At 38.2% G+C, this 23,371-nt stretch overlaps 1 protein-coding gene across 2 annotated transcripts in view; it reads right to left on the bottom strand.

Moving 5' to 3' along the window:
- Window positions 1–4,286: 4,286 nt before the first annotated feature.
- LOC103234297 (uncharacterized) overlaps window positions 4,287–23,371 on the bottom strand; it is a 41,564-nt gene continuing 22,479 nt past the window's right edge. Inside the window, exons 2-4 of one of the 2 annotated variants that reach the window (XM_007996008.3) lie at window positions 21,714–21,840; window positions 20,804–20,899; window positions 4,287–13,435 (exon numbers count right to left, since the gene is read on the bottom strand). In XM_007996008.3, the coding sequence (XP_007994199.3) occupies window positions 11,766–13,435; window positions 20,804–20,899; window positions 21,714–21,840 (1,893 nt within the window). In that variant the 3' untranslated portion in view covers window positions 4,287–11,765. The remainder of the gene's footprint in view (window positions 13,436–20,803; window positions 20,900–21,713; window positions 21,841–23,371) is intronic. The other variant, XM_073016719.1, reaches the window with a different exon arrangement.

Here is a 23,371-nt window from a genome sequence, read left to right as displayed (position 1 = left end):
CTAATCATACTATTTTTTAGCAGCTAATGATATCTGTTACCCATTAGTCACCACGCCCAGCTCATTTTTTTATTTTTAGTAGAGACAGGCTTTCACTATGTTGGCCAGGCTGGTCTTGGACTCCTGACCCCGTGATCCGCCTGCCTCGGCCTCCCAAAGTGCTGGGATTACAGGCGTGATAGAATGCATTTTCCTGCCCACCATAATTCTTCTTTACATAGAATATATTCCATTCAAACGATTTAGCCAGAATTTTAGATTTCAAAAGGTCAAGAATAATTGAGTGAAGCCAAAATACTATCTTTGCTTCTTGTTAGCAATCTAACCATTTCAAAAAACACAGCAATTATGCCAAGCCATTGAAAACATGTAGTTAACTTTATCCCATTTCAAAAATTGTTACTTTTATGTTAATTTAAGAGATCTATCTACATAACTTTACATGCATTCCAGAAATACTTATCTTAGCTGGATGCAGTAGCTCACACCTGTAATCCCAGACTTTGAGGGCCAAGGAGGCAGGATCATATAAAGTCCGGAGTTCGAGACCAGCCTGGCTGACATGGAAAAAGTTCTGTATCTACTAAAACTACAAAAATTATCTGGGCATAATGAAGCATGTCTTTAATCCCAGCTACTCAGGAGGCTGAGGCACGAGATTCTCTTGAATCTGAGAGGCAGAGGCTGCAGTGAGCCAAGATTGCACCTCTGCACTCTAGCCTGAGCAACAGAGCAAGACTGTCTCAAATAAATTTTCATATTAAGGTATTTAATGTTCAATATTATATGACAGTAGAGTGGAATCCTCAAAAATGAGCAGAAGTTTATTATTAATAAATTAGGCCAGGCGCAGTGGCTCACGCCTGTAATCCCAGCACTTTGGGAGGCCGAGGCAGGTGGATCATGAGGTCAGGAGTTCAAGACCGGCCTGGCCAAGATGGTGAAATCCCGTCTCTACTAAAAATACAAAAATTAGCTAGGTGTGGTGGTGCACGTGTAATCTCAGCTACTCATGAGGGTGAGGCAGGAGAAACACTTGAGCCTGGGAGGTGGAGGCTGCAGTGAGCCGAGATTGCACCACTGCACGCCAGCCTGGGCAACAAAGTGAGGCTCTGTCTCAAAAAACGTAAAATAAATCAATCAGTAAAATTTTTTTTCAAGGGTTTTCAATCGTTAAAGAATCAGGTATGCTTTTCACGATAAGTTCAATTTTAGGAGGGTACCCACTGGTCTCCATGGTATTTCTGTAATGGATAGTGTAAAACTGGGTCACCAGACTTATGCAGACATGCTCATTTAATCAGAATGAGTTCAGCCTTTGTGGTGGAATATTGGTATCTCAGGAGCTGATCATTCACTACAACTTAGTAAATGTTGTTCCATAATCCCAGTGAATTCTTTCGACCACATTTCCTTTTTTCTCTCATTGATGTGGTCTCCTCTGTTTATCTTAAGCCATCTCAGATGAGAGGTGATTATTTATTGCATGAATGAGACCCCCTTTTTTTCCTCTTCCTTGGGATCCTCCTGTCCTCCCTACTGGAAGCAACATGTGGGAGGCAGGAATTATGACAACATACAAATATATTTCCTGCCAGGGGACCACCATAAGCAGCTTACAAAATGACCCATCTGGAAGTCACTTACTTCCAGGCCAGCAGGAGTGTTTTTCTATGATGTGCCTTTTTCTCTTAAAAGCATCTCTAATTAAGTTTAGCCCAATCAAGATAATCTCCCTTTTGATAAACACAAAGTCAACACATTAATAACCTAATTTCATGAGTAATTAATTTCCTACCACAGTAAATCACACTTTTTGTTTTTGAGATGGAGTCTCACTCTGTGGCCCAGGTTGCAGTGCAGTGGCATGATCTCAGCTCACTGCAACCTACACCTCACAGATGAAAGGCATTCTCCTGCCTCAGCCTCCCGAGTAGCTGGGATTGCAGGCGCCCTCCACCATGCTTGGCTAATTTTGTATTTTCAGTAGAGATGGGGTTTCATCATGTTGGCCAGGCTGGTCCTGAACTCCTGACCTCAGGTGATCCACCTCAGACTCCCAAAATGTTGGGATTACAGGTGTGAACCACCGCATCCGGCCAGTCGCACTTTTTTTTACACTAAAAAGGTAACACTGCAGGTGTGCAACAGCTGGGAATCATTTTAGAATTGTGCCTATCTACCTGAATAGACTTTTCTTTTTTTTTTGAGATAGAGTTTCATTCTTGTCACCCATGCTGGAGTGCAATGGTGTGATCTCAGTTCACTGCAACCTCCACCTCTCAGGTTCAAGCGATTCTCCTGCTTCAGCCTCCTGAGTAGCTAGGACTACAGGCGCCCACCACCACGCCCGGCTAATTTTTGTATTTTTAGTAGAGACAGGGTTTTGCCACGTTGGCCAGGTTGGTCTTGAACTCCTGACCTCAGGTGATGCACCCGCCTCGGCCTCCCAAACTGCTGGGATTACAGTGTGAGCCACTGCGCCTGGACCTGAATAGACTTTTCAGATTCTTTCAGTTACTTTTGTTATCTAAGTAAACAAAGATATCTGCAAATAATAATTAACTACTTTCCAACTTGATTTGTTACAAATATCTTTTTTCTGGCCTTATTTCTTCTTTATATACCATTTTATAGATTCACACACACATATATAACAATGAAAATGTATCCAATTATTCCATTTTTGTTAATTTGTATTATAAATGAGTGTTACGTTATTTTCTGTTTGAAGGGTTTGTTTGTTGTCCTTTGTTTTTTGGGCTTTTTGTTTTTTTGAGACAATCTCGCCCTGTTGCCCAGGTTGGACAGCAGTGGCAGGATCTTGGCTCACTGCAACCTCCGCCTCCTGGGTTCAAGCGATTCTCCTGCCTCAGCCCCCTGGGTAGCTGGGATCACAGGCGCATGCCACCAAGTCCGGCTAATTTTTGGGTTTTTAGTAGAGACAGGGTTACACCATGTTGGCCAGGCTGGTCTCGACCTCCTGATCTCAGGTGATCCACCTTGGCCTCCCAAAGTGTTGGGATTACAACAGGCGTGAGCCACCGTGCCCAGCAACACAGAACTATTTTTATAACACACAAGTCTTTTTGACCAATAAATATATATTTAAATTATTTCTTAAAATGTGGTATAGATACACAATGGAGTACTATTCAGCCTTAGAAAGGGCTAAATCTTGTCATTTGAAACAATATACATTTGAAGACATTATGCTAGATAGAATAAGCCTGACACAGAAAGACAAATACTTCATAATCTCATTTATATGTAGAATCTAATAAAGTTTAACTAAAAAAAAAAAAAAAGGAAAGTGATATAATGGTTACCAGAGGCTTGATGTGGTGGGAAGAAATTACAGTTTTTTGATTGAAGGGTACAAAGTTTCAAATAGACAAGGTAAGTAGGTTTTGAGATCTACTTCACAGTAGCTTGACTATAGTAAACCATAACATAATTGTATTTTAAAATGACTAAGAGTAAATTTCAAATATCTTAACTATCAACTCGCTTATGATAGGTAAGCGAGTTGATAGATGTTATTTAACTCAACTCAATCATTCCATATTACATACATATATTCAAACATCACATTTTACCCCATAAATTCATTCAACTTGGATTTGCTAATCAAAAATACTACTCATACTTTAGAGAAATAAACTTTAAGAAATTTGACGAGAAAAAAGTGTTCATTTTAAAATCTTAGAAAACATACATATATTTTTCATATATATATATTTCAAATGGCTTGCTCCTTTAGTGATGTAAGTAAACTCTTTTTTCTGTTTTTATTAAGACGGAGTCTGTCACCCAGGCTGGAGTTCAGTGGCATGGTCTCTCACTGCAACCTCCGCCTCCCAGGTTCAAGCGATTCTCCTGCCTCAGCCTCCCGAGTAGCTGCAATTAGAGGCGCCTGCCATCATGCCCGGCTAATTTTTGTAATTTTAGTAGACTGGGTTTCACCATGTTGGCCAGGCTGTTCTTGAGCTCCTGACCTCAGGTGATCCGCCCACCTTGGTCTCCCTATAGGCATGAGCCACCACACCCAGCCATAAGTGAACTTTTAATATAATGAATAGTCTAGACCCAACACTCAGGAATAAAATGTTTATTTTTAATGTTCAAAAGAATACAATACTATAAAAGACAGACTCTAAAGCAACTGCTTAGAGTAACATTATTTCTACATTTGTAAATAAGTTATTTCTTCACTTGTTAGAGAAAAGTTATTTGAATATATATTTTAAACCACATTTCAACATATTAAATCAAATGAACATATGTACTTGGCAATAAAAAATTTATTAAACAAGTAGACAAGAAAACAACATGCCTTCTTTTCTAATTTTAAAACTGACACACTCGGCATTTAGGTGCTTATTTGTCTGGTGTTACTGGAGTGCCAAAGAGAAGTACTCAATGAGAAATCTTTCCATATTTGTATCCATGCTGGGTGTGAATATATGGGAATTTTCCAAGGGTAGTATTATAAACATTCAACTACTGTTATATATAGCTCCACACTGACTGATTAGAATAAACATGGGTTACAAACCACTGATGTGGCCACTTTGTTTTTAGGCTTAACATTGATCATGATCTAACAGAATCAACAAATCAGAGTTATATGCTGGGTGCTCTTTGGGCAACTTTATTTGCATTAATTGCTTTAATTTTACCCAAACCCTAAAGTTAGGGATGCAATCAGCAACCAGTTGATACCAAGTTTCAGTCTTAACCATTATGCCCAACAACCTGTCACCCAATGCTTGTTTTAAATCCTGACCTAACATTTTGGCTTTAAATTTTTTAATTTAGTAAAAATAAAGATAAATTTAGAAACCACTTCTTTTTATCCATAGACAGTATGTAGAACTTAATTTTTGGTTTATTCATTATAAAGTCTGAGACAAACACTTCAGTAAATGAATTATAACATTATTCCTCTTATGACTTAAAAGAACCATTAATTTTACTTTTGAAATAATAAGTTTATATTTAAACTTAAAATGAGCCTATTATATAGAAAATTTGTTGTCTGCATGAACCTTGTCATCCATTGAGCAGTCTACAGTTGCTAGAAGTTTCAGAAACATTAATAAGAATACTCTTTCTGATTGAATAAAGAACGTTATGCTTTCTCAGTGATTAAAATAAAATAGATTGGAATTACTGATCAGTAACTTACAATGTGGTTTAAATGTTATTTAATTAATACATGTGAAGTTTCTCTTAAACTCATTTTAACAAATGACTTCTACTGTTTTTCACTTCTATTAGAAAAAAGTATTAAAATTTCTGTTATTACAAGCCTATAAATTTTATTCAGATCTAAACATAGCGCTAATCTTAAAAGATCTGTATGCTTAGGATTATAAAAAGCCTGTTCTCCATTCACACACAGAAGATAAATAACTGCTTTTCAGTAAACCTCATGGGGCAATTGTGACTCACAATTACAAGCTATTAAAATATTAATACTATCACCTAGCTGACATTTTTAGGTATCTGCATGTTCAAGTTGTTTAACTTATAATTCAAAAATAAATTTTTATGAACTATAAAAAATATAAAGAATTTTTTTTAGTTCTTAAATACTGTCATTATTTCTAGTTGACATAACATTAAAGTTTAGAGGCTGTGGCTTTAGAAACAAGAAATGTCATGGTTGACTCTGCTTTACTTCCTGCCTTATTTCACACAAACACAGCAGCACAAAAACGGCCAGAAATGCTACAACATGACTGGAAATACACCAGTACCTTTCTAGGGAGAATATATGTGGGAGCATATTTACTTGAAATTAATGACATCTTTTGTTGAAGTACAGGCTTCTACATGGCAAGTAATAAAGACAAAAATTTTACAGGGCAAAAGAGTAAGAAACATACTCTAAAACTACCTTCTAACCCATTATTTCTTTTTTCACTAGCATGGTTGTGACGGAATGAGCATTTGCAGCAGCTTTTTTTTACTTTTGAGACAGAGTCTTGCTCTGTCGCCCAGGTTGGAGCGCAATGGTGTGATCTCAGCTCACTGCAACCTCTGCCTCCCGGGTTCAAGTGATTTTTCTGCCTCAGCCTCCTGAGTAGCTCACCTTGCTAATTTTTGTATTTTTAGTAGAGACGGGGTTTCACCATGTTGGTCAGGCTGGTCTCAAACGCCTGACCTCGTGATCTGCCTGCCTCGGCCTCCCAAAGTGCTGGGATTACAGGCGTGAGCCAAGGTGCCTGGTCCGCAGCATGATCTTAAATAACCTACACTCTCTGCTTCACCATTTTTGGGATATGGCCATAAGACGTTTATGAATTTATTAGAAAAAATGTTTTCTTTTTCTAATTCAGAAATTTTAGCAAAATTTCACAGGCTGATCATGAGGTCAGGAGTTCGAGACCAGCCTGACCAACATGGTGAAACTCAGTCTCTACTAAAAATACAAAAATTAGCCACATGTGGTGGCACGTGCCTGTAGTCCCAGCTACTTAGGAGGCTGAGGCAGAATAGCTTGAACCTGGGAGGCAGAGGTTGCAGTGAGCCGAGATTGTGCCACTGCACTCCAGCCTGAGCAGCAGAGACTCCATCTCAAAAAAAAAAAAGAAAATCTAATCTACGATAACTGTAGTAATTATACTTTGAAATAAATTTAACCAAAAAGTGGAAAACCCTGTGCATTATAATCTAAACAATACTGAAATACAAAATTAAATAATACACAAATGGAAAAATATTACCTATAAATGAATTGGCGTTATTATCGTTAAATATCTGTATTACACAAAATAATCTACAGACATAATGCAATCTCTAGGAAAACAACAGCGACACACTGGTATAAATTTTAAAACATACATCTAAAACTTATATTGTACCACAGAAGACCCAAAGTAGCCAAAGCAATGAAGGAAAAAAAAAAAGGGGGGTGCTTTGGGAGGCTTAGGCGGGCGGATTACGAGGTCAGGAGATCGAGAACATCCTGCCTAACACAGTGAAACCCCCCTCTACTAAAAAATACAAAAATTTATCTGGACATGGTGTCGGATGCCTGTAGTCCCAGCTACTCTGGAGGCTGAGGCAGGAGAATGGCATGAACCCGGGAAGCGGAGCTTGCAGTGAGCAGAGACTGTGCCACTGTACTCCAGTCTGGGAGAAAGTGCGAGAAAAAAGAAAAAAGAAAAAAAAAAAAGTGTGAAGGTATCACCCTACCTGACTTTGAAATATACTAAAAAAGCTTTATTAGGCAAAACAGTATGGCAATTGAAGAAAAACAGACACATACTCCAATGGAGCAGGAAAAAAAAAAAAAAAAAAGGACCAGAAACCGCTGACTTGAAGTTACAAACTAACTCCAGCAGAAATATTTATGGCTTATTATGGAGCATCAGTTACACAGCAAGCACTGTCATGTTTCCTTTTTTTTTTTTTCTTTTTGAGACGGAATCTCACTTTGTCACCCAGGCTGGAATGTGGTGGTCTGATCTCAACTCACTGCAACCTCTGCCTCCTGGGATTAAGTGATTCTCCTGCTGCAGCCTTCCGAGTAGCTGAGATTTCAGGCGCATGTCACCACACCCAGCTAATTTTTGTATTTTTAGTAGAGAGTGGGGTTCTGCCATGTTTGCCAGGCTGGTCTTGAACTCCTGGCCTCAGGTGATCTGCCCACCTTGGCCTCCCGAAATGCTGGGATTACAAGCATCAGCCACCTTACCCGGCCTCACTGTCATGTTTCTTTGATACATTTATATATAAAAACATTCTCATGACTTATGAAACTTCCCTAGTACTTACCTAAAAAAAAAAAGACTCAATAAATAAGTAAATTCACTTATGTCATCTATCACAAGTAAAAGGACAATAACTAAAGAAAAGTAGGCTTATATAGGCACTAAAAGAACAAAATGGAATGTTCTAAATAAAATATAACATTACTTATGGAATTATATCTAACAATTGTGTACACTACTGAATTTTATAAAAATTCTTACAATCATGACCAGCTCACGTAGTGGATACTTCATAAACTATAAAACAAAAAATCATAACAAAATTATAGGTCTGGCATGAGTACCAGGCAAAGAGTTTGTATGGAGAGATTCTGAACCACGAACCATACGGTTTTACAGTAATGAATTTAATACAAAGCTAAGAGCAAAAATTTGCTTTCAGCATTTTTGAGGTTTTTATTATCTAGTAAATTAATCACCTCATTAAAACAATTTGTTTTGTTCCGATATTGCTCTATTCTTCTGAAAATAGGTACAAACTCATACTCATACAAACACACTCACTCCATAATTTCTTTCCTAAGGTTTATCTTTAGAGTAATACGTGTGTATTTTTAACTTCATGTAAATCAAAATTAAAAGTCTTTATGTGTTTGCAGGCAGAGAGGCTACATGTTCAAATAAAAATATATAAGAAATTTATAAAAATATGTATACAAGACTCACAAAAGTATGCATTTTATTCATACTTCTAAATAACACAATAATAGAAATTACCCTGTAGTCAATATCTATTTATTTATTCATTTTGAGACAGAGTCTTACTCTGTCACCCAGGCTGGAGTGCAGTGGCACGATCTCAGCTCACTGCAACCTCCACCTCCCAAGTTCAAGTGATTCTCCTGCCTCAGACTCCTGAGTAACTGGGATTACAGGTGCTCATCACCATATCTGGCTAACTTTTGTGTTTATAGTACAGACAGGGTTTCAACATGTTGGCAGCGCTGGTCTTGAACTCCTGACCTCAGGTGATCCACCTGCCTCAGCCTCCCAAAGTGCTAGGATTACAGGCATGAGCCATGGTGTCTGGCCATTGGTAACAGTTTAGTTGTACATTTTAAACTAACAAAAAGTGAGAAATTAAATTTTCTGTAATACAAAGGATAAATGCCAGAGGTGAGGCCATTGGTAACAGTTTAGTTGTACATTTTAAACTAACAAAAAGCATAAAATTAAATTTTCTATAATACAAAGGATAAATGCTAGAGGTGACAGATACCTAATTTACCATGAGGTGATTATTATATATTGTATGTATCAAAATATGCCATATATGGTTTAAATATATACACATACTATGTACCCAAAAATATTAAGTAAATTTAAATAAGAAAAAAAAAATTTAACATACAGGAACAACATTCTTTAACTTCTTTGCAGTTTAAAGCTACTAGCAAAAAAGATTACTACAGATACTACTTTATTACGTTAACAAATAATACTATCTTTTACCTACACTCTTGAGTAAGGTGGAACGGGTTAAGGTTACTGGCAAAATAATGCTTTATTGAATGCACAATAGTATTTAACATGTTAAAAATGTTAAATTAAAAAGTTAAGTCTACACATAATTTCAAAGTTTTTAAAATGTACTAGATTGTATCACATAAAAGTACAATTAGTAAAATAACACTATTAAATTTTAACTAAAATTAAAAATATTTTTCTCTCATAAAGCAGAATATTAAACTGAACACCTACTTCATTCATCACTCAATATTATAAGTTAACCACAAAAAGCATCCCTACTTCGATTTTCATCATACATCTTACATTTTAATGTCTTTACTCTTTCAGAGATAATAATGCTCACCTAATAAAAAACAATCTCTCATATCTTTCACGCAGGAACCATTCATCACATACTTTCACATGTGAATACAATAGGAATAAAGAAACAGCATGAATTTGAGAGTTGAATTCCATCATTATTCACATATTTAAAAATCTATAAATTTTTTTCAAGAAAAAAGTGTATTTTGGTGGGCACAGTGGCTCATGCCTGTAATACCAGCATTTTGGGAGGCTGAGGCAGGGTTCAAGACAACCTGCCCAATGGCAAGACCTCATCTCTACTAAAAATACAAAAATTAGCCAGGCGTGGTAACTCATGCCTGTAATCCCAGCTACTCGGAAGGCTGAAGCATGAGAATCACTTGAAGTGGGAGGTGGAGGCTGCACCTGGGTGACAGAGCAAGACTTCGTCTGAAAAAAGAAAAGTAAAGCCCGGCCAATATGGCAAAACCCTGTCTCTACTAAAAATACAAAAATTAGCCAGGCATGGTGGTGTACACCTGTAATCCCAGCTACTCAGGAGGCTGAGGCAGGAGAAGCACCTGAACCTGGGAGGTGGAGGTTGCAGTGAGCCGAGATAGCACCACTGCACTCCATCCTGCACGATGGGAGCAAGACTCCATCTCAAAAAAAAACAAACAAAGAAAAGCATACTTTGAATGTAATAACTCTCCAAAATATCTTACACACTTTTTAAAGTTATATACAAAATATTTATGTAAATTTCAGTTTTGAGCTATTTTCTAAACTCAGCACTCTGATTTAGTGTACTGTCTGAAGTGTCAGTTCCTTAGATACATTTACTCTGAATTGATATTTACAGACTTAATTTTCAAATAACTAATTTTTTTATATTACTGCATCTGCAAAAATATATTTTAGTATGAACTCTCTGGTGTTTCCTAGGCTGTAGTTTGTAAAAAAATGTTTTTCCAAATTTATTACCTTTGCAGCGATTTTCTTCAAGATATATTCTCTGATGTTGAAGAAAGTTTCAGCAACAACTTCAGGGTTTTCCTCTAGTACAAAATGTGTAAAATAAGATCTGTAATACAAGTAATGGTACCACAATACTCTTCATGTTAGTTTTTTTTTTTGAGATGGAGTGCAGTTGGAGTGCCCAGGCTGCAGTGTGGTGGCACAAACTCAGCTAACTGCAACCTCTGCCTCCTAGGTTCAAGTGATTCTCCTGTCTCAACCTCCTAGTAGCTGGGATTAGTCATGCACCACCACACCCACCTAATTTTTGTATTTTGGGTAGAGACGGAGTTTCACCATGTTGGCCAGGCTGGTCTTGAAATTCTGACCTCAAGTGAACCACCCACCTCAGCCTCCAAACTGCTGAAATTACAGGCGTGAGCCACTGTGCCCAGCTCACTCTTGATATTTTAATGCTTGTCTTCAAAATAAATACTCTTCTTCACTTTAAAGGCTTATATTTTCTGAAAAATCTATTGACAGTAATTTCATTTTTAATGTTTCTATTAAGTATGAACTCTCTGATATTGAATAAGATGTGAGCAGATATTAATGGCTTCTTCACATTCTTTACATTTGCATAATTTTTCTCAAGTATAAATCATTTCCTGTCCAATAAAGTGTCAGCATTGGTTAAATGTTTTGCCACATTCTTCACACTTGTAGAGGTTTCTAGCTCTAGTATGAAGTATTTTACCTACAATCAAGTGTGACAACCATTTAAAGGCGTTTAGAAATGTTCAGGTGTTGTCAACTGCATTGTTATATCATTCAGGTTTGTACAATTTCTCTCCAGTAATTCTCTTATGTCTGCTAAGAATTAAGGACTTGTTAAAGGCTTTGCCACATTATTCACACTTCTAGGGTTTCTCTCCAGTATAAATTATCTTATGTATAGTGAGTTGTTAATTGGTTAAAAGCTTCGCCTTTTTTTTTTTTTTTTGAGACGGAGTCTCACTCTGTCACTAGGCTGGAGTGCAGTGGCACGATCTCGGCACACTGCAACCTCCACCTCCCGGGTTCAAGGGATTCTCCTGCCTCAGTCTCCTTAGTAGCTAGGACTGCAGGCATGCACCACCACACCCAGCTAATTTTTGTATTTTTTAGTAGAGACTACTAAATAGAGACTACTAAATACCATGTAGGCCAGGATGGTCTCAATCTCTTGATCTCATGATCCACCAGCCTTGACCTCCCAAAGTGCTGGGATTACATGTGTGAGCCACTGCGCCCGGTCCCTTCTTCATATCTGTCAGTTTTTTCTACGGCATGAATTTTCTTGTGTGTAGTAAGGTTTGAGCATTGATTAAAAGCTTTGCCACATTCTTTACATTTGTAGGGTTTCTCTCCAGTATGAATTACTTTATGCTTAGTGAGAGTTGAGGACCAGTTAAAGGCTTTGCCACATTCTTCACATTTGTAGGGTTTCTCTCCAGTATGAATTATCTTATGTTGAGTAAGGTTTGAGTATTGGTAAAAAGCTTTGCCACATTCTTCACATTTGTAGGGTTTCTCTCCAGCATGAATTATCTTATGTCTAGCAAGGGTTGAGGATTGGTTAAAAGCTTTGCCACATTCTTTACATTTGTAGGGTTTCTCTCCAGTATGAATTTTCTTATGTGTAGTAAGGTGTGAGGATAGGTTAAAAGCTTTGCCACATTCTTCACATTTGTAGGGTTTCTCTCCAGTATGAATTATCCTATGTTCAGTAAGGTTTGAGGACCGCTTAAAAGCTTTGCCACATTCTTTACATTTGTAGGGTTTCTCTCCAGTATGAATTATCTTATGCGTAGTAAGTTGTGAGAACTGGTTAAAGGCTTTGCCACATTCTTCACATTTGTAGGGTTTCTCTCCGGTATGAATTCTCTTATGTGTGGTAAGGTGTGAGGATGTGTTAAAGGCTTTGCCACATTCTTCACATTTGTATGGTTTTTCTCCAGTATGAATTCTCTTATGTTGAGTAAGAGTTGAGGACACGTTAAAGGCTTTGCCACACTCTTCGCATTTGTAAGGTTTCTCCCCAGTATGAATTCTCTTATGTTGAGTAAGGGTAGAGGATACATTAAAGGCTTTGCCACATTCTTCACATTTATAAGGTTTATCACCAGTATGAATTCTCTTATGCTTAGTAAGGTTCGAGGATTGGTTAAAAGCTCTGCCACAATGTTCACATTTGTAGGGCTTCTCTCCAGCATGAATTATCTTATGTCTAGTAAGGGTTGACGACTGGTTAAAAGCTTTGCCACATTCTTTACATTTGTAGGCATTCTCTCCAGTATGAACTATCTTATGTGTAGTAAGGTGTGAGGATATGTTAAAAGCTTTGCCACATTCTTCACGTTTGTAGGATTTCTCTCTAGTATGAATTATCTTATGTGTGTTAAGGTGTGAGGACTTGTTAAAGGCTATGCCACATTCCTCACATTTGTAGTGTTTCTGTCCTGTATGAATTCTTTTACGTTGAGAAAGGGTTGAGGACACATTAAAAGCCTTGCTACATTCTTCAAGTTTGTAGGAATTGAGAGTAGTGTGAATTCTTTTATGTTGAGTTAGGTGTGAAAGAACGCAAAATGATTTGCCACATTCTTTACATTTGAAAGGATTCTTTTCAGTCTTATGTCTATTTGAATTTGAAAATTTATGAAAGTCTTTCACATATTTATCACATTGAAATATTTTGCTCTGGGTAGTTGACAAACACTGGTTAAATCCATTATAACTTCCTTTGTGCACCTTATACTCATCCACACTTTTATAGCCTTTTTTTAACTGTAAATTGTGATGTCCACATTTTTCATATTTTCTTGGTATTATTCTTTGGAAAGAAGCTTTTATGCTCTGCTCTGGCCAAAGGTCTTGGGCGAAATAACAACACATACCTGAAAGAAATAAAAATAACAACTTACTCCACATACTAGACTCAGATACATATTCTTTACAAATCTAACCTACAAAATTATACAAATGACATAAACAAGATTGCATAAGAAGGCCGGGCATGGTGGCTAATGCCTGTACTCCCAGCACGTTGAGATGCTGAGATGGGCAGATCACCTGAAGTCAGGAGTTTGAGACCAGTCTGGCCAATATGGTGAAACCCATCTTTTCTAAAAAATACAAAAAAATTAGCCGGGAATGATAGCATGCACCTGTAATCCCAGCTACTCAGGAGGCTGAGGCAGGAGAATCGCTTGAACCTGAGAGGCACAAGTTGCAGTGAGCTGATATCACACCAATGCACTCCACTCTGGACAACAGAGCAATACTTTGACTCAAAAACAACCAAAACAAAACTGCACAACAAAATACCAAAGGCCCTAATTTCCTTATAGACATATAAATGTAAGAAAAATACACAGACCAAAATACATTTGTGAAAAATTTATACATGAGTTAAGTGTGTACAGTGCCCCAGGAGGTGAGGACAATGCAAAGAGCCATAAAGAATAAAGAGAAAAGTCTGTTATGTTTACCCAACACAGCTCATCCCTCTCCCCAATATAATATAGTGCCTTTAGAAGCGAATAACCAGCCAGGCAGGGTGGCTCACGCCTGTAATCCCAGCACTTTGGGGTGCCGAGGTGAGTGGATCACCTGAGGTTAGGAGTTTGGAACCAGCCTGGCCAACATGGCGAAACTCCCTCTCTACTAAAAACATAAAAATTAACCAGGCGTGGTGGTGGGCGCCTGTAATCCCAGCTACTCGGGAGGGTGAGGCAGAATTGCTTGAATCCGGGAGACAGAGGTTGCAGTGAGCCAAGATTGCGCTATTGCATTCCAGCCTGGGCAACAGAGCGAGACTCCCTCTCAAAAAAAAAAAGTGAATAGCCAACCCCGTTTTTCTTTCTTTCTTTTTTTTTAAAGACAAGTAGAATACTGGCACATACATCTTTTTTTCATTTCTAGGCGCCCTTCCAGACACTGGTTTCTGTCTCGCACGACATAAAGTGCTGAAAAAAGTGTTGGTTTTGAATGACGGTTTGAACCTGCTGAAACCAAAGCCAAATGTTACAGCAGCAGAGAGACTGCAGTACCACAGACGGTGAACAGGTTTAGCAAGTGGTGACTGATTATTAAGAAGAAACATGAATAAACTTTTTAAATTAAAAAACAAATTTCAGACAAGACACATCCTAGGAACATGTTTAAGACACTCTCAGAATTTCTAGCTGAGAAAATTTTTTTCAGACTATGCCAAGACAAAGCTACATTATAAAAATTGACCATATGCAAAAATATTTTAAATAAAATACTTAGACATTAAAAAATAATTTAACCACAATATACTTCAAAATTTCTGCAGATTAAAAAAAATATTCAAGTGCCAATGCCTCCTAGGAAACTGGTAAGAATATTTGCAAATCATATAATAGGAGTTAATACTCAGAACATATAAGCAACTCTTAATACTGAGCAATAAAGTTGAATAACTTGATTTAGAAAAGGATGAATAATTGAACAAAATTTTCATTTAAAAGAGATACAGCCGGGCCAGGTGCGATGGCTTACACCTGTAATCCCAGCTTTTTGAGGGGCTGAGGCAGGCAGTTCATGAAGTCAGGAGATCGAGACCATCCTGGGTAACACAGTGAAACCCCATCTCTACTAAAAATACAAAAATTAGCCAGGTGTGGTGGCACATGCCTTTAGTCCCAGCTACTTGGGAGGCTGAGGCAGGAGAATCACTTGAACCCAGGAGGCGGAGGTTGCAGTGAGCCAAGATCACACGACTGCACTCCAACCAGAGTGACAGAGTAAGACTCCATCTTAAAAAAACACAGTGAACCAAGATGCGCCACTGTACTCCAAACTCGGTGACAGAGGGAGACTGTGTCTCAAAAACAAACAAAAACACACACACAAACAGATACAAAAATGGGAAAGAGCATTTGAAAGGACACATAAATTTACTAATTTGTGAAGACATACATAGAAATCACAATGAAAAGCGAAATCACAATGAAAAGCAAAATCACCCCACACCCATTAGAATGACCACTATCATTTTTCTAAAAAAAAACACATCTGGCCAGGCACGGTGGCTCATGCTTATAATCCCAGCACCTTGGGAGGCTGGATAAAGACCACCCTGGCTAACACGGTGAAACCCCGTCTCTACTAAAAATATGAAAAGTTAGCCAGGCATGGTGGCATGCGCCTGTAGTCCCAGTTACTTGGGAGGCTAAGGCAGGAGAATCGCTTGAACCCAAGAGGTGGATATTGCAGTGAGCCGAGATTGCACCACTGCACTCCAGCCTGGGCAACAGAGCGAGACTCTGACTCAAACCAAACCCCCCCCCCCAAAAAAAGAAACCCACCACCAAATCTGTTGACGATGCTATGAAAATGAAACTTATGTTGATTGTTGATGGAAAACAAGGATGCAACCATTATTTTAAAATGTTATGTTTCACACAGAATTAAAAGTGGAATTATAAATACAGCAATCCCATTTATGAATCTATATCCAAAGGATGCAACACATGACCTAGAAGAGATACGTAAACATCTACATTTATTGTACCAGCATTCACAAAAGGCAAAAGGCTGAAGTAACCCAGATGTCTCTTGATTCATAAACATAAAAAATCAAATTCAAAAGTTTTTAACAATATTTCTGTAAAAATGTGCTATTGAGATTTTTATAGAAATCTCACTCCGTTGCCCAGGCTAGAGTGCAGTGATGTTATCTCGGCTCACTGCAAACTAAACATAAAAAAGGTAACATATATACACAATGCAATTTTATTCAGCCTTAAAAAAAATTGTGGCCGGGCATGGTGGCTCACGTCTGTAATCACAGCACTTTGGGAGGCCGAGGCGGGTGGATCACTTGAGGTCAGGAGTTCAAGACCAGCCTGGCCAACATGATGAAGCTCCATCTCTACTAAAAATACAAAAAACTAGCCAGGCCTGGTGGTGCACGTCTGTAATCCCAGCTACTTGGGAGGCTGAGGCAGGAGAATCATTTGAATCCAGGAGGTGGAGGTTGCGGCGAGCCGAGATCACACCACTGCACTTCAGCCTGGACAACAGAGTGAGACTCCATCTCAAAAAAAAAAAAAAAAAAAAAAAAAAATCAAATTTAGAAGAAAATAATAGCCTTATAATGCTAAATTAAAAAGAAATATATATTTTTGAAGAATATAATTAAAGCCTCTGATATATATATAAAACAAATATTTGGAAATAAATTATGTTTTTATTTATAGGCTGAAGAAAGTGAGTGTAAATCCTGTAATTCCTCTTTGCCTGCAGCAAACAAATGTATAAGTAACTATATTTTAGTAAATATGGAGTGCCTACTAAGTATCTAATTTACTTCAGGCATAACACTTAAATTGTGACATATTGTCCGAAATGTGTGAATCCAAAATTACGGACAAATTTGAAATACAAAATAGAAAGAAAAATAAATAGAGTGACATTAGTTTGATGGAAAAATAAAAGGTGACATATTTTCTTACACCCTGAGAGCAAGAAAATTTGTCAGCCATTCCTAAGAAAAATGCCTTTATGAGAGAGCCAAGCATCATTCACACCTGTAATGACAACTACATGGTACATTGAGGTTGGAGAATTTCTTCAGGTCAAAATTTCAAGACCAGCTTGGGGTATGCAGCAAGTCCTCATCTCCAAAATAAGTGCCTTTAAGGGAGCTTTAAAGGCCGGGCGCGGTGGTTCACGCCTGTAATTCCAGCACTTCAGAAGGCTGAGGCAGGTGGGTCACCTGAGGTCAAGAGTTCGAGACCAGCCTGGCCAACATGCTGAAACATTCTCTCTACTAAAAATACAAAAATCAGCCAGGCATGGTGGTGCACGCCTGTAATCCCAGCTACTTGGGAGGCTGAACTGAGTGAACCCGACCAGGAGGCAGAGGTTGCAGTGAGCTGAGATCAGGCCACTGCACTCCATCCTGGGTGACAGAGATGAGACTCCGTCTCAAAAAAAAAAAAAAGAAAAAAGAAAAAAGAAAAAAGGCCAGGTGTAGTGGCTTATGTCTGTAATCTCAGCACTTTGGGAGGTTGAGGTGAGTGGATCATCTGAGCTCAGGCGTTCAAGACCAGTCTGGCCAACATGGCGAAACCCTATCTCTACTAAAATACAAAAATTATCTGGGCATGGCTGGGCACGATGGCTCGCGCCTGTAATCTCAACACTTTGGGAGGCTGAGGCGGGTGGATCACCTGAGGTCAGGAGTTCGAAACAGCCTGGCCAACATTGTGAAACCCCGTCTCTACTAAAAATACAAAAATTAGCCAGGCATGGTGGCACATGCTTGTAATCCCAGCTACTCGGGAGACAGACAGCAGAATTGACTGAACCCGGCCGGGAGGCAGAGGTTGCAGTGAGCCGAGATCGGGCCACTGCACTCCAGTCTGGGTGACAGAGATGAGACTCCGTCTCAAAAAAAACCAAAAAACAAACAAAACAAAAAAGGCTGGGCGCAGTGGCTCACGCCTGTCATCTCAGCACTTTCGGAGGCTGAGGTGGGTGGATCACCTGAGGTCAGGAGTTCGAGACCAGCCTGGCCAACATGGCGAATCCCTATCTCTACTAAAAATACAAAAATACCGGCACAGCCAGGCGGGATGGTTCACGCCTCTAATCCCAGCACTTTGGGAGGTAGAAGCGGGCAAATCACCTGAGGTCAGGAGTTCGAGACCAGCCTGGCTAACATCGTGAAACCCCGTCTCTACTAAAAATACAAAAATTAGCCGGGTGTGGTGGCATGTGCGTGTAGTACCAGCTGCTTGGGAGGCAGAGGCAGGAGAATCGCTTGAACCTGGGAGGAGGTTGCAGTGAGCCGAGATTGTGCCACTGCACTCCAGTCTGGGCAACACAGCGAGACTCCATGCCTGTCTTCCAAAAAAAAAATTATCCAGGCATCATGGCACATGCTTGTAATCCCAGCTACTTGAGGGCTGAGGGAGTAGGATCACCTGAACCTGGGAGGCAGAGGTTGCAGCGAGCTGAGATGGTGCCACTGCACTCCAGCCTGAGCAACAGAGTGAGACTCCGTCTCAAAAGAAAAAAAAAAGAGAGAGAGAGAGAGAAAGAGCTTTGAGATCCAGGGAGGGAGTTATGAAACTGATAATGCCCAAGACTGAGGCACATCCTTTTCAGAAGGCAGGCATATATTCAGGTGGCAAACTATAGCACCTCTATTCTTGGCTACAGACCAAAAAATAGCCCACCCAACTTGGTCCCACTGAGAATATTAAACTTACCCTGTAAGCATCTCATACTCCTCCCAGTCACAGTTTGGGAGAGGTCCTGCCCTTCCACAGGGCTGGAGGAAGATACCCATTTATAGTCATGCAGGCAGGTTTGCAAGACCGTAGCCTTTACTGTGGTCCCTGAAGCTGTTCCCTGACTCAGTTCAAGGCCAGTTCTGCCTACACAGAAACCCACACAGTGACCTGGCAAAATCCTCTTTGATGCTCAGTGAAAGCCATACTCATTCACATCCTGATGTAATGCTTACCATTTGCAGACATGACTACAGAAACCTGCCTAGTGACTGCCCTACAGATCAAAGTCCTGAAGGATATTCAGCCTGTCCAAAAATAAAATGCAAATTGCACCACAATCCCCTTGTAACAAGCCAACTAAAGCAAACCCTTGTGCAGACATAGCAGCCTTGTGAGCAACCTACAACCCCCCTCATCATTACAAACCCAGAGGGCATCCCATTATCCTGGGAGCCCAACAAAAGATCTTTACCTCCTGAAACCAGTTGATAAAAACTCGAAGAGGTGTTTGTTTCCTGAAATTCAGACACCAGTGCAAAACTATATTGTGCCCAGTGTCAATGCTTCTATTTTAAAATAGCACTGGAAGAATGCAGCAGAATAGTCAAAACAATTTTTAAAAAGCCATTAAAATGCAAGACAAATAGGTAAAAAGTTGCTGTTTGTAGATCATATAATCTCATATATAAAAAATCATACACAGTACATTTAAACATGTCTAAATTAATTAATATACTCAGTAAATTAGCAAAATATAAAATTAACATACATTTATAAGATAAACTTACACTTCCATAAACTTAAACTTCCATAAACTTAAACTATCTGATAAAATAAAGGAGGAAAACAATCTCATGGACAATAGCATTAAAATAATAAATTTCTTAGAACAAATTTAACCAACGATCTAAAAACCTTTACAATAAATGATATATCAATGGAGGAAATTAGAAAAGACACAAATTTTAAAATATTTTGTGTGTATGGATTGAAAGAATAAATATTGTTAAAGTGCCATATTATCCAAAGTGATCTACAGATTTAATAAACTCCCTATCAAAATTCCAGTGGTATTTGTTTTCACAATAATGAAAAATACAATCATAAAATTTACTTGAAACTTCAATAAGCTCTGAATAATGAAAGCAATCTTGAGGAAAAAGAACAAAGCAGGAGGACAACATACTTTATAATTTCAAACTATATTTCAAGACTATAGTAATAAAAACAGGATGGAATGTGCAGAAAAAAATGAACAAAAAAATGAAAAGAAACCACTACCCTCACATATTTCAGACATGATGTAGAAAGGAAACTTAAAAAAATAGTTTAACATAGAGTTTCTTAAAATTTCACAGATATTTATGTGTCCGCCAAAACATTAAAAAAGCAGATTTTGTAGTCTTGTATATGCCAAAAAGGGGACTTTGGCTCTCACTGAAAACCAGAAAGATAACTGAAGGGAAAGTATATTTCTTAGAAAAGTTAGAAGGATAAGACAAAAGATACCCCTATGTAAGAGAAAAAATAAAATAAAAAATAAACTTCAGGCGTCCCAGAAACTATTTTCCTTGGAGCACAACTCCCAAATTGTATTTCTTATTTTTATTCGTTTATTTATTTATTTGAGATGGAGTTTCACTCTTGTTGCCCAGGCTGGAGTGCAATGGCGCGATCTCAGCTCACCACAACATCTGCCTCCCGGGTTCAAGCGATTCTCCTGCTTCAGCCTCCCCAGTAGCTGGGACTACAGGCATGCGCCACCACACCCAGCTAATTTTGTATTTTTAGTAAAGATGGGGTTTCTCCATGTTGGTCGGGCTGGTCTCAAACACCCGACCTTAGGTAATCCGCCCACCTTGGCCTCTCCAAATGCTGGGATTACAGACATGAGCCACCGCACCCGGCCCCAAATTGTATTTCAAAAACTGACTTTCTCCTTGACATATGGACCTCTCATCTGTGTCATCTATTATATTCACTATCACCTACCTGGGGGTTTGGCCACCATCTCATGTCTCTCCATATTCCAAGGTTCTTTGCCTTGCTCCAGACAGGTGATCAGGTCTGGCTTAGAGACAGCAATACCTGTTTTATTAAAAATAAATAACATGAATGTTGCTCATATTCTTCAAATAATGTGCTCAGTAAAGAGAGTGTAATTAATAGAATAGTAAATTAATTACAAAATACTAATTTAAAACAGAAATTTCTAAATATTTAGACTTTTTTTAAAATTTGTAGGTTCTTAATTTTACTACTTAGTATTACTGAATCAAAAACTGGAGATGACAATTAGATTTTAAGGTATAGAAAACAGTATTTTATGCTACTAAATTTCTGGAATTACCACTAATTTAGAGGGAAGGATACAGATCTGCTCAGGAATGTAAAAAGTCCAGATCAAGATGAAACATCTTGCATTTTTTTTTCCTACACTGACAAATCCCCAAGATTTTCTTTCTCTTTTTTTTTTTTTTTTGATTTGGAGTCTCACTCTGCCACCTAGGCTCGAGTGCAGTGGTGTAATCTCAGCTCACTGCAACCTCTGCCTCCTGGGTTCAAGTGATTCTCCTGCTTCAGCCTCCCAAGTAGCTGGGACTACAGGCGTGTGCCACCACACCTGGCTAATTTTTGTATTTTTTTTTTTAGTAGAGACGGGGTTTCATCATGTTGGCCAGGCTGGTCTTGAACTCCTGACCTCAGGTGATCCACCTGCCTTGGCCTCCCAAAGTGCTAGGATTACAGGCATGAGCCACTGCAGATGGCCCCCAAGATTTTCTTAAAAATAGAGATCTGATACTCATTTATACAAAGATCAATTACCAAAAAACATTCTACAAAAAAAAAAAAAAGAAATATTTAGAGTATATTAGGAATTGTATATTGAAGTTATTCTCACCCAGGAAGACCAGGTTTCTGTAGTTCTCTAACATCACGTTCCTATATAAATTCTGCTGTGCAGTGTCCAGGCATTGCCACTCCTCCACAGAGAATTCTATGGCCACATCCATAAATGTTAACGGTCCCTGAAAAGTACACACACACATATTTACCAAGTGGCCATGGGCAAAATTTTTAATTTGACTCAAGTTGAAATGAATGACTAAAGAGTACTGGTTCTGCCTTATAAAAGTGAAGAAATTACCCAAATGAGGTAATTTTAAAGACAGAAATATTATCTGATGTATTCTCTAACTCTGAGAAAAGACTAGAATAAGATCCACAACATCAATTTATATATGATACTTTTCTGGATAATAAAATATAAAATTAAGGGCATGAACACAAGCATGTACATTCTGGAGTGCTATATTCACACTATACAGAATGAGTTCTGTTGAGATGAAAGACATGTTGAGTTACAAGGTATATTTCAAATTTTAATGTGTAGAATAAACTGGAAATCTTGTTATGCTTTTTTTTTTTTTTTTGGCAGAAGATCTGGAATAGTCTGAGTTGCTGAATTTTTAATAAGTTCACAAGAAATGCCAATGATTTTGCCCCAAGAAAAATATTTTATCAAACATCCAATAAGTGAAATAACCTGTTTTTTTCCCCCCAGTTTTCATGGCCTGTAAGAGAGAGATGACAGTCTTCATTTTCCAAAGACAAATATATGGAAAGAAACCTTAAGAAAGAAGAGGAGCTGCCAGATTACATTTGATAATTTATACAAATCAGCTGCATAAAGATACTTAATAACGAAGAAAAAAATAACACTATAGTGAAAAAATTTGTCAGAGAGCTCTTTAACCGAGTGAATCATTAGCATCAACTGCACTAGGACAAATTTTCATAATGTGCTAAAACACTCAAAAGGACACAGCATCACTGCTGAAATACTGTTCCCAATAAGTAAATTATAGTCTAAATTCAACCATATTGAAAGAACAGTTTTATGCAAACTTCAAGATACAGGTATCTTCTATCTTGATCCAGGATATCTCAAAATACACGAATCTTCTATTCAAGATCTTCTATGTTCTGTAATGTTTAATAGTGATTTTAAGTAGTCTTTCTTTAGCACCCTAGAGAACAGGTACCTCCTATTTTTTCAGAACTTTCTGGGTAATAAATGCCATCCTGTTTAAATAAGCATTTTCTAAATTCTGTTCTGCATAGGGCTAATAGCAAACACAAATGGAACTTCAACATTACATGTTCTCTACCTTTACTAAGGATCCCAGCTTTTCCCCAGTAGTAATCTTTGAGTATCCACACTTTTCCATGTTCAACAGCCACAAAAAGAACACTTTTAATACTGCAGATCATAAACTAATGGTGAGAATTCTGCAAGGCATATAAAAAGCCATAATTTAAAAAATTCATAAAAGACTCTGGTATATAGGGAAGAAATATTTTTCAGAGACCCTTGATTATCATAAGAATTTTTAAAAGTAGTTAAAACAAACTCTTTAGAGAGAAAAAACCACAACTATAGAAGGCAAGGTTTGCAAGTACTAAACACATAGCATTCCAGGAGGCAGAGCGGACACAGCTCTTGATCTGAGACATGTTTAGCTGAAAAAAAAAAGTGCCACTTTTTCCTCTATCTCC

The sequence above is a fragment of the Chlorocebus sabaeus genome, chromosome 6 (assembly GCF_047675955.1).
Source record: "Chlorocebus sabaeus isolate Y175 chromosome 6, mChlSab1.0.hap1, whole genome shotgun sequence".
Classification (NCBI taxonomy): Eukaryota; Metazoa; Chordata; class Mammalia; order Primates; family Cercopithecidae; genus Chlorocebus; species Chlorocebus sabaeus.
The sequence above is the reverse complement of the archived record's forward strand: the minus strand, read 5'-3'. Positions and strand labels throughout refer to the sequence as shown.